At 38.3% G+C, this 12,523-nt stretch overlaps 1 protein-coding gene across 1 annotated transcript in view; it reads right to left on the bottom strand.

The window, feature by feature from the left end:
* LOC126249149 (ankyrin-3-like) overlaps positions 1 to 12,523 on the bottom strand; it is a 602,141-nt gene that overhangs the window by 227,222 nt on the left and 362,396 nt on the right. Inside the window, exon 12 of the mRNA XM_049950803.1 lies at positions 6,467 to 6,616. Within this exon, the coding sequence (XP_049806760.1) occupies positions 6,467 to 6,616 (150 nt within the window). The remainder of the gene's footprint in view (positions 1 to 6,466; positions 6,617 to 12,523) is intronic.

Genomic DNA, 12,523 nt, shown 5'->3' with positions numbered 1-12,523 from the left:
TAGACTTAGAGAAAGCTTTTGATAATGTTGACTGGAATACCCTCTTCCAAATTCTGAAGGTGGCAGGGGTAAAATACAGGGAGTGAAAGGCTATTTATAATTTGTACAGAAACCAGATGGCAGTTATAAGAGTCAAGGGGAATGAAAGGGAAGCAGTGGTCGAGAAGGGAGTGAGACAGGGTTGTAGCCTCTCCCTGGTGTTATTCAATCTGTATATTGAGCAAGCAGTAAAGGAAACAAAAGGAAAATTCAGAGTAAGAATTAAAATCCATGGAGAAGAAATAAAAACTTTGAGGTTCACCAATGACATTGTAATTCTGTCAGAGACAGCAAAGGACCTGGAAGAGCAGCTGAACAGAATGGAACGTGTCTTGAAAGGAGAATATAAGATGAACATCAAAAAAAGCAAAATGAGGATAATGGAATGTAGTCGAATTAAATCAGGTGATGCTGAGGGTATTAGATTAGGAAATGAGACGCTTAAAGTAGTAAATGAGTTTCGCTATTTGTGGAGAAAAATAACTGATGATGGTCGAAGTAGAGAGGATATAAAATGTAGACTGGCAATGGCAAGGAAAATGTTTCTGAAGAAGAGAAATTTTTTAACATTGAGTACATATTTAAGTGTCAGGAAGTCGTTACTGAAAGTATTTGTATGGAGTGTGGCCATGTATGGAAGTGAAACGTGGACAATAAATAGTTTGGACAAGAAGAGAATAGGAGCTTTCGAAATGTGGTGCTACAGAATAATGCTGAAGATTAGATGGGTAGATCACATAACTAATGAGGAGGTACTGAATAGTATTAGGGAGAAGAAAAATTTGTGGCACACCTTGACTAGAAGAAGGGATCAGTTGGTAGGACATGTTCTGAGGCATCAAGGGATCACCAATTTAGTATTGGAGGGCAGCGTGGAGGGTAAAAATCAAAGAGGGAGATGAAGAGATGAATACACTAAGCAGATTCAGAAGGATGTAAGTTGCAGTAGGTACTGGGAGATGAAGCTTGCACAGGATAGAGTAGCATGGAGAGCTGCATCAAACCGGTCTCTGGACTGAAGACCACAACAACAACAACAACAGTTGATAATTCTAAATAGTAATTTATTATACAGTGAAATACAAAGTTTTAGATGGATAAGGTGATTATAATTTTTACAGTTTACAAGATAAGGATCCATAATAGTCAATATGGCAAAAAAAGAGTCATTTGAGTTTTATTTAGTGTGAAGAAAAGCAATAAACATGCTGGAAACCCCTATCAGTACATGCTTCAGTCTATTGTATATATATATCTTTGTGTGCAAATACTTGAGGTGCAATATTGACTGGAAAGGATGAGGAGATTAGTGCCAACTGTATATTGCTCTTATTACTTCATGAAGATCACAAGCTGTCAGAGAACACAACTAGAAAAAATGGCTATAAATCAACAATAAATCCCTGTAATAAGTCACAAAGATGAAATATTTAAGGGTAAACATTCAAAGACATTCAAGATGGAATTAAAATGTAAATGTAGTTGTGCAGAAGCTAGATGTCATGACGTGATTCATTGGAAGAATTCTGTGGTAGTGTTACTAATCCACAAAGCAAGCTAATTACAAAGCCATATCTAACATCTACATGAGGATTATTTCTAAGTTTGGAACAGTCACCAAGATGGGTTAATGTAAGATATAGTGAAACTTCATAGAAAAGCAGTGAGATTCTTGTTTAATCAGACTTAAAATCTGACACAAAAAGCAACAGAATGTAGGAGGAAACATACATGCATCAAAAAAGTTTTCCATCACCTTGATTTTCAGAGTTCTGAAAACTGTACAGAAAATTGGAATAGAGATCAACATAAACATCATTTCCACCCTTTTTATTAGTCTTGAAAACTACACATTGCATGTTGTACCATCATACAGCAAGACCTTCAGAGGTGGTGGTCCAGACTGCTATACACACCAGTACCTCTAATACCCAGTAGCATGTCCTCTTTCATTGATGCATGCCTGTATTCGTTGTAGCATATTATCCACAAGTTCATCAAGGCACTGTTGGTCCAGACTGTTCCACTCCTCAACGGTGATTTGGCATAGATCCCTCAGAGTGGTTGGTGGGTCAAATCATCCATAAACAGCCTTTTTCAATCTATTCCCAGCAAGTTTGATAGGGTTCACGTTTGGAGAACATACTGGCGAATCTGGTCGAGCGACGTCATTATCCTGAAGGAAGTCATTCACAAGATGTGCATGATGGGGGTGCAAATATTTGTCCATTAAGACGAATGTCTCGCCAAAATGCTGCCAATATGGTTGCACTATCAGTCAGAGGATGGCATTCATGCATCGTACAGCCATTACGGTGCCTTCCATGTCCACCAGCGATGTGCGTCAGCCCCACATGATGCCACCCCAAAATAGCAGGGAGCCTCCACCTTGTTGCACTCACTGGACAGTGTGTCTAAGGTATTCAGTTTGACCAGGTTACCTCCAAACACATCTCAGACGATTCTCTGGTTGAAGGAATATGCAACACCCATTTGTAAAGAAAATGTGATGCCAATCCTGAGCAGTCCAGTCAGCATGTTGTTGGGCCCATCTGTACCACGCTGCATGGTGTTGTGGTTGCAAAGATGGACCTCGCCATGGATGTCAGGAATGAAGTTGTGCTTCATGCAGCTTATTGCGCACAGCTTGAGTCATAACAAGACTTCTTGTGGCTGCACAAAAAGCATTACTCAACATGGTGGCATTGCTGTCAGGGATCCTCCGAGCCATAATCCGTAGGTAGTGGTCATACACTGCAGTAGTAGTCCTTGGGTGGCTGAACGAGGCGTGTCATTGACAGTTCCTGTCTCTCTATGTTTCCTCCATGTCCGAACAACATTGCTTTGGTTCACTCTGAGATGCCTGGACACTTCCCTTGTTGAGAGCCCTTCCTGGCACAAAGTAACAATGCTGACATGATCGAACTGCATTTTGACGATCTAGGCATGGTTGAACTATAGACAATATGAGCCGTGTACCTCCTTCTTGGTGGAATGAATGGAACTGATCGGCTGTCGGACCCCCTACATCTAATAGGGACTGCTCATACATGGTTGTGTAGATCTTTGGGCAGGTTTAGTGACATCTCCAAACAGTCAAAGGAACTGTGTCTGTGATACAATATCAGCAGTCAAAATCTATCTTCAGGAGTTCTGGGAACGATGGTGATGCAAAACATTTTTTGATGTGTGTAGATGTTTTGCATCTTGGAGACTTATTCTAAAAACAAAGCAAGCTATGATTAGGAGCAGGAATATGGACACTCATTCTTCCTATGCATTATCTAAGAGCAGAAGAGGTAGTGTGTGTGAGGGAAAGGGTGGGGGGGGGGGGGGGGGGGAGAGGGGTAGAGAAAAGATATTGGCATGTTATACATAATCTATCACACACTACATTGTGCCATGCACAGACTGGATGTAGATATAAATGAAGTGTGAGTCTAGCAGGTACCATATGTGAACGAACCTTTGATGATATTCTCTCGTAATATCAAATTACTTAATCAAACACACAAAACTTTTTCTATCATTTTGGATCATTTGTATCAAAAGTATCAGCATTTTAGATCATAATGTTTGAACTTAGTATACTGACTCACAAAAAGTACCATTAGTGAAATTAAATATATTTACTTGAAGTCAAGAAATTAACTTATCATTTTTATTTAACTCATTGTTTCTATTATGGCTCATGTTGGATAAGTGAATCAAAGTGGAGAACTGGTACCAAATTAGTTATATGAAACAACCATCTTGTACCTATCATGTAAGATGCAAGTCAAACAGATGACCAGCAACAAAGTAAGGAGACTCAATATTTCTGAACCTGGCAAGTATGAGAATAATAATGGCAACTATTATTCACATATAACTTATTACTCTGTCATGGTGGTATTCTGCAAAATACTTCATGTCAGAGTCAAAGACAATACAGGTACAAGTAAAAGAGAAGACGAGGGCATATTTATGCCAAACAGAGATTTTCAGTAATATGTGTACCATAAGTTATAAGGTGATCGAAGATTCAGCAGTGGATTGGATGTTAAGAACATGTATAACTAAGTTCAATGAGAACTACTTGCACATATCCTGAATGAATGGAAAATCAATGACAATTCTGTTCCATAGATTAAGCACTCTTTCACTAACTAAGAGAAGTTAATGGGTAAAATCTTGGAAAAATCTTATACTAAATATGTTATCAAACAGAGCAAAAACATTTCCACTCTAGTTTAGAAGAAATTAAAGACATGAGGAAGATGTTGAGCTTAAAAGAAAGACATGAAGATCAGTGTAAAATTGGACATTGACCCAGATTTTTTCATGTTGATTATCTGGAACTTGCAGAGGTGTATGACATGTCTGGTAACAGCATGAATTCTGCAATCATGAAGATCACCAGGCAGAAATAAATTAATCAATAAAAACAGTAATGATGTGGTCCTGAAAATAAACCTCAAGAATTCTAAATAAATTATGGGCAGATTTGAAGGATCAATTAACTGAGATATTTAGGTGAAATGACACCAAAGAGTAGCCTGGACAGGACATTATTAATAACAGTGTTTATGAATTGGGCTAGGTGCATCACATGATGAAGAGTGTCTGTAATAAAATTCTGTACATGTGTTCCTATCTCAAGGCACATTTGTCAGACCTACAGTGTCATGTGCTTTGGAGACACTGTTTACAGAGAATGGCAACACAAATGGTCTCAGATTTGTTTGATCCATGGGAAAGTTTCACAGAGATGCTGAAGAAACTAAACTGGCATACTCTTGAAGACAGACGCAAACTATCCCAAGAAACCCTACTGAAAAAGTTTCAAGAACCAGCTTTAACTGATGGCTCTTGGAATACCCCTTACATATTGCTCAAATGCAGATTGTGAGACAAGATTAGATTAATACAGATTAGATTAATACAGCATGCACAGAGGCATTTAAACAATCATTCTTCCTGTGCTCCACACATGAATGGAGTGGGAAGAAACTCATAACTGGTACAACATACAGGGTGATTCACAAAGACATGCAATTATTTTAATATGTTATCCTAAAAGTAAAACTAAAGAAAAAAGTTCATATAAATATAGGTCCGCAAATATTCAGTTATGGAGTTACAGCTAATAAAAGATTTTGCCTGCAATTTAGCAGCTCTGGCAATACAAAGCCATCACAAAACTGTATGAGGTTAAAGTAAAGAGTGAGTTCCATTTATTTTGTTGTTATTGGTCTAGTGAATCTAATAAAACATGTTCCAGACGGGTATCTGAAGTAGTTTTCCAGAACATCCAGAGAAGCAAGGATTATTATACAAGTAAATTTGTTTACTTTCTATTAAGAATGTAGAAATGTTTATGTCATTGTTGGCAACTGTTAGTGAGTTGTGTCAGTCATTTCTTAATCTTGAAAAGAGTTAGTTTTCTGTATTGTTCAGTGAATTGTCTGGAACTTAAAAAGCAAATTGGGTGAAGTAGTAAATAAATTAAAAATTTTATGAAATTAGTTCTTTGGTTCTCTGGATATTCTGGAAAACTACTGCAGATAGACGTCTGGGACATGTTTTATTAGATTCACAAAATAAATGGAAATCATGCTTTACATTAACCCCATACAGTTTTGTGATGGCTTAATATTATCGAAGTTGCTAAATTTCACACAAAATCTTTTATTAGCTGTAACTTTGTAACTAAACATTTGTGGACCTACATTTATATGAACTTTTTTCTTTAGTTTTACTTGTAGAATAACATATTAAAATATTTGCATATCTTCAGTAATCACCCTATATACAGCTAAGTCTGCAATAATAAGTTTATTTCAACAATGTGTGTCATCTTGAAGAAAACTGATGAGATATAGGCAAATTCAGACATATGGTTAAAGAAAACCTACAAGATTTTGTTAAAGTGTGATTAGAAGAAGAAAAGAAATACTCAAATGACTCCTGTCAGAAGAGAAAAATAGAAACTACTCACTGACAATTACACTATGCAAATATCAAACAAATAAAAGAGGATCACATACAAATTGAAAAAAGTGTAAGAAGTGAATTAATTGTCTAAAATAGTTCTTGATAAAGAGAAAACAAATACATCCTGTTCACCCTTCACTCAACTTAGGCAGTGTTTGTGAACAGAACTAGATACAGCTTTATTAAAGCAATTCAACATGATTCTGCTCATAGAAATTTATTTTATTTTATTTACTTTGTTTTTTATTTTATGTTTTTGCTCATATCAGTTTTGGGAATTTATGGATGAACTAAATTACGCAGTAGCAAATGGATTGAAATTGCTGTACATTCAATAAAGAGACCAGTATTTCATTCCTCTATAATCAGTCGATTACAAAACATCACAAGTGATATAGTATTGACACAGATCTACAAAAGGTCATTCAAACCACAAACAAAAGAAACTTACCTTTCCCTGCGCATCGACAGGGGCATCACGCTGAAGTAAAAGCTTTGCAACTTTCATGTTCCCATATTTTGCAGCGAGATGAAGTGGTGTGAAGCCTTTCTTTGTTGTAGCTGTGAGAGATGCTCCATGTTCCAATAAAACAGATGCGACCTGTACCAATTGAAAACAAGAATGGAAGTCACAGAAAGCTGTTAAAAGTGCATCAGTGATTTCAGACACAAATTTTAAGAAGAATGTAATACAAAAGTATTACAATCCCTCTGTCATAAGATGGTCATAGCATAAGTTGCATTTATTTACAATTCCAAATAATATGCATTAATTACCAAAGTGTTCCACATGTCTAAACATTGAAGAAAATGTTTGAGGTTGTGAATTAAACCTAGGAATACGTTACTAAAGAGAAGCTTCTATCATTCTTTTTTCAGCTGCTATTTATTTGGAAACTTCAAATGAATATTAACTATGTACTGTTAGAACTGATATTCATTTTTCTGCAGTTATTGTCACCTGTGATACTGTTATGAATTTGCAATCCCAGAGTCTAGATATTCAAGCACTTTAGGCAGTGATTGATGAATATAATTTTAATTTATCTCTGAATTTCTAAAAATTATGAGGCAGAATTATGTACCTTTAGCAGCAAACATAAATAATACACCCAAATGACACAACACTATGCTAGCTTTCAGAACTATTAATTCCTTCACTGAGGAAAAGAGAGGGATGGTTTGGTAAATCTTTCAAAGAAAAGGTAGGTCAATTAGTTGGGCCCAAGAGCAGGGAACATAGACTGGGAGCTAAGTAACTTGGCCTTCCCTTTTTAACCTGCCCTGAACCATCCTCCTCTTCTTCCCAACGATGGAAAGATCTGAAAGCTAAGATAGTGTTGTGTACTTTCACTTTTATGTGTATTAGTCAGTACCAATATTTATTTTACCACCTGGATATAAGTACTGATAAACAATTCTGTCTCACAGTTCAACAATTTTTATTGATAGAATTTGCTTCAGATAAAAATTTGTTTGTGTTCTTCAGCTTTCAAAACCCTATGTTGTATTCTTTTGTCTATACATGTCACTTTTTTGTAAATACACTCCTGGAAATTGAAATAAGAACACCGTGAATTCATTGTCCCAGGAAGGGGAAACTTTATTGACACATTCCTGGGGTCAGATACATCACATGATCACACTGACAGAACCACAGGCACATAGACACAGGCAACAGAGCATGCACAATGTCGGCACTAGTACAGTGTATATCCACCTTTCGCAGCAATGCAGGCTGCTATTCTCCCATGGAGACGATCGTAGAGATGCTGGATGTAGTCCTGTGGAACGGCTTGCCATGCCATTTCCACCTGGCGCCTCAGTTGGACCAGCGTTCGTGCTGGACGTGCAGACCGCATGAGACAACGCTTCATCCAGTCCCAAACATGCTCAATGGGGGACAGATCCGGAGATCTTGCTGGCCAGGGTAGTTGACTTACACCTTCTAGAGCACGTCGGGTGGCACGGGATACATGCGGACGTGCATTGTCCTGTTGGAACAGCAAGTTCCCTTGCCAGACTAGGAATGGTAGAGCGATGGGTTCGATGACGGTTTGGATGTACCGTGCACTATTCTGTGTCCCCTCGACGATCACCAGTGGTGTACGGCCAGTGTAGGAGATCGCTCCCCACACCATGATGCCGGGTGTTGGCCCTGTGTGCCTCGGTCGTATGCAGTCCTGATTGTGGCGCTCACCTGCACGGCGCCAAACACACATACGACCATCATTGGCACCAAGGCAGAAGCGACTCTCATCACTGAAGACGACACGTCTCCATTCGTCCCTCCATTCACGCCTGTCGCGACACCACTGGAGGCGGGCTGCACGATGTTGGGGCGTGAGCGGAAGACGGCCTAACGGTGTGCGGGACCGTAGCCCAGCTTCATGGAGACGGTTGCGAATGGTCCTCGCCGATACCCCAGGAGCAACAGTGTCCCTAATTTGCTGGGAAGTGGCGGTGCGGTCCCCTACGGCACTGCATAGGATCCTACGGTCTTGGCGTGCATCCGTGCGTCGCTGCGGTCCGGTCCCAGGTCGATGGGCACATGCACCTTCCGCCGACCACTGGCGACAACATCGATGTACTGTGGAGACCTCACGCCCCACGTGTTGAGCAATTCGGCGGTACGCCCACCCGGCCTCCCGCATGCCCACTATACGCCCTCGCTCAAAGTCCGTCAACTGCACATACGGTTCACGTCCACGCTGTCGCGGCATGCTACCAGTGTTAAAGACTGCGATGGAGCTCCGTATGCCACGGCAAACTGGCTGACACTGACGGCGGCGGTGCACAAATGCTGCGCAGCTAGCGCCATTCGACGGCCAACACCGCGGTTCCTGGTGCCGTGCGTGTGATCATTGCTTGTACAGCCCTCTCGCAGTGTCCGGAGCAAGTATGGTGGGTCTGACACACCGGTGTCAATGTGTTCTTTTTTCCATTTCCAGGAGTGTAATTTTATAAATTTGTATGTGCAGTCTCTCAACATCAATTCAAAATATATTGTCTGTGGATGGATAGAGAAATGAATTTAAGAAACTGGATTTAACACCAGTGGTTTGTATCTCACAACAACTTGTTGAATAGTCTCATTTGAGAATAAAGATCACTATTCTCAATCTCACATTAGGACTTAAACACATGAAGTGGCTTTACATCTCCACAGTTACTTCCAAACATAAAGGACTACTTATTATTAATGAAAACCACTATAAATTAATAAATGAAATGGAATGTAAACTTTCATCTGCACACTTTTGAGAAACACACTCAACACCTACTAACCATTATAGGATTTACTCAAATGAATGGGAACTTCAATAACTTTTTTGGGATTGATGTTGGACTAGTACTGGAAAGTTACAAGAAAGTCCAAAACTAAGTTCCTGGGTCAGACTGTAATCTAACTGAAAACAAAAGGTGCATAGTAAAATGGTGTCATGTCCAGCTGACACCCACACAGGTGATGGATTTCCCAATGGTCCATTCAATTGGCTCATCAGTGTTTTGTTTCAGTTTTAGTTTGTCTTCCCTTTGCACACTGAGGAATTCAGCAAACAAATTTTCGAGTGTTAAAGAAGAGCAGAAGGAAGGTTAGTCATTGTGTCAACATGATTTATATGGAGTATAAGCTGAGCTTCTGAAGGGTAGGAAAGTGGTCATGGGTATTTGTGTGGGGAGAGGAGAGGGTAAATTAAATAGTCTTTTGAGGAACGATTGTAGGCTTTGACTGAAGCAATTTAAGTAAACACAGGAAACCTACATCAGAAAGTTGGGATGGTCAGACAGTAATTTTAATCCAGCTGCTCCTGAATATAGGGCCAGTGTCTCAACCACAACATTGCCACAGTTAGGGTCTGATCATTCACATACATTTAAGCAAACTGTTGATCAGTACCGTTTAATTGTGTGCTATGAAGTTTTGTAAAACCATGAACCAATCTGTTTGACAGGAACCAACTACTGTATAACCCTCTCACTTGTATGTCTTATCTGGCTGTTGATCACTTAGATGAAAAATATCGTCAGCCAAAATGAAAATCTTGAAGGACGACATATCAGATATCACACATTATGAGCCTGGTTGGATTTTTGACATACAGTCAAGTCAAGCAAAGCCTTATTAAAGTCCAACTGACAGACTGTTAAGAAGTTATTGTACGAAAACTCTGTGTGTGTGTGTGTGTGTGTGTGTGTGTGTGTGTGTGTGTGTGTGTGTCCATGTAGAGGGTTTGGGGTGGGGAAGGATCAAGAAAGGGATCTACCAGTAACTAGGTGGAATTGTGACATAATTGGCCCATTACAACTCAAAGCTTAATGTGTCATTAAAAGAAAATTTAAGAAATTACAGCAAGTTTAAAAACAGGACAAAGAAAGCTTCAAATTATATAAATCTAGTCACCTACCATCATTACAGTTTAGGATGGTTCATGAGAAAATGTGTAATTTTGTGATGTAGTGTGGAGCTGTTTTAAAAAGATGCCACAAGTGGTGGCAGGACATTACTCTTCCATGTGGTGCAGTAGACGTGCAATATAGGAGAATTTATTGGCACTTCATGTAACAGTTGTGATCAAAAACCAACCAACTGGCATATCATATAGTAGAAACATGGACTTACATCCAAAGAGTGAGACTTGCTTGTGTAAACAACAAAGAATGTGTCCAGTAGTTGTTAGAACAGAATAGTACATCATACTATAACTGAAAATATGCATTAGAATGTATAATTCTGATGTCTCTTTGGAAATTCAGTCTATTAATCATCTGGAATGCCAAATCATTGTGGTTTTATTAAGCTTGATGGTGTCTTCTCAAAACTATGTCTGGTAAATACTCATATCTATTCCACCAGCATATTCACAGCACATCTAGTGCAATTTTGATATACTAGTATCTAATAAAATGAGGATATGTATAAATGGTGTCTTGAGGAGTCTTAGGCAGTGGAAATGAAATGTTTTGATGTTCATGGGAAAAGAGGGAGCAGGTAGGTGGGAGGGAGACAGACTTAAACCAGTTTGAACTTCACATTTATTTAAAACTATACCAATTTCAGTGCAGGAAAATCAAGCATTTACTCCAACATACAAATTGTGGGTGTAGTTAGTTTTGTACTGCTTAGTCTTCTCAGCACTTAAGTGATGTATTTGTACTGAAACAATGACCTGATGAGTGAACATCACTGACAATCACCATTCACAGGAGATGGAGTGCACCATTCAAATTAACTAGCAATATTAATTATCAGTGGATGAGGTAGGGCAAGTCACAGCATTGAAAACAAAATTGTGATTGATGAATGTTTTTAGCCAAATATTTTGATGTTTGAGATATGTGGCAGTATGGAATTGCAGTGAACCGATTTAAAAATGGACATGTATGTATGCTTTAAACTGGATACAGGTAAATGTGGTTCCTACTTGAAACTGCTTTTATTTATTGTAATCTTTACAGGAGCTGGGGTACAATGACATTTTATGCTATATCATACATTTTATAAGCAGCTAAACATATTATTTTATAAAAATTATCATTTCCAGCTATATATGAGCTGCATACAAACATTTTCTCTGTAGCTGTGTGAACACAATCCTGGGCTATTTGTGTTAAGTGGTACTTGCAACTTAAAATTTGCATGCATTTCTTTTTAACACTCTGACTTATGATCAAAAATTCAATTATTGTGGAGACAGCATTGTCAATGGGGGAACAGACTGTTTATTTTAGAATACTTGTAAGTTACTGAACATGAATATAACTAACTACTGAAGTGCATGTTCTATATGCAGTAATCTTGAAATGCCAAGTGACAATCATGGAATCAATACTTGAAATAAGAATAGTCTTCACAAGGATTTAAAGTCACTTAGTCTTGTACAAAAAGGTGTGCATTATTCAGGAACACACATTTTCAATAACTTGCCAGCAGCCATAAAAAGCTTAACAACCAATGAAATTCAGTTTAAGAGAAGCCTAAAGGATTTATTGGTGGCCAACTGCTTCTACTCCATTGATGAATTTCTTAGTAAAACCAACTGATTTGTATATAAGTACAACATAACTTCTGCACAATTTCAGTGCAGTAATGTGTTCATTGAAAATTTGTGTGTGTGTGTGTGTGTGTGTGTGTGTGTGTGTGTGTGTGTGTGTTAGTATAATCTAACTTCTGCACCATTTCAGTGCAGTAATGTGTTCATTGTAAATAAGTATTACAGTAGTTGTATTACCTTATAAATAAATAAAAAACTTTTTTATTTTAAATTCAGTGCATTAGTATTTGTAAAATGACTTAGTGTTCATTAAAAAATGACGATCATTCCACTTGGGACCTGTGGAATGGTACATTAGCTTATTTGTTTTAGTTGTAAATATTTGTCATGTATTGTTGTTTTTCTGACATGTTCCACATCCTGGAGGACCTCCTCACTACGGATCAATTGGAATGAAAGTAAATCTAATCTGATCTCATCTAGAACTTTTTATGTAATTTTGTGTCTAAGGA

The sequence above is a fragment of the Schistocerca nitens genome, chromosome 3 (assembly GCF_023898315.1).
Source record: "Schistocerca nitens isolate TAMUIC-IGC-003100 chromosome 3, iqSchNite1.1, whole genome shotgun sequence".
Lineage (NCBI taxonomy): Eukaryota > Metazoa > Arthropoda > Insecta > Orthoptera > Acrididae > Schistocerca > Schistocerca nitens.
Note: the sequence above shows the minus strand (reverse complement) of the source record. Positions and strands in the feature narration are given on the sequence as shown.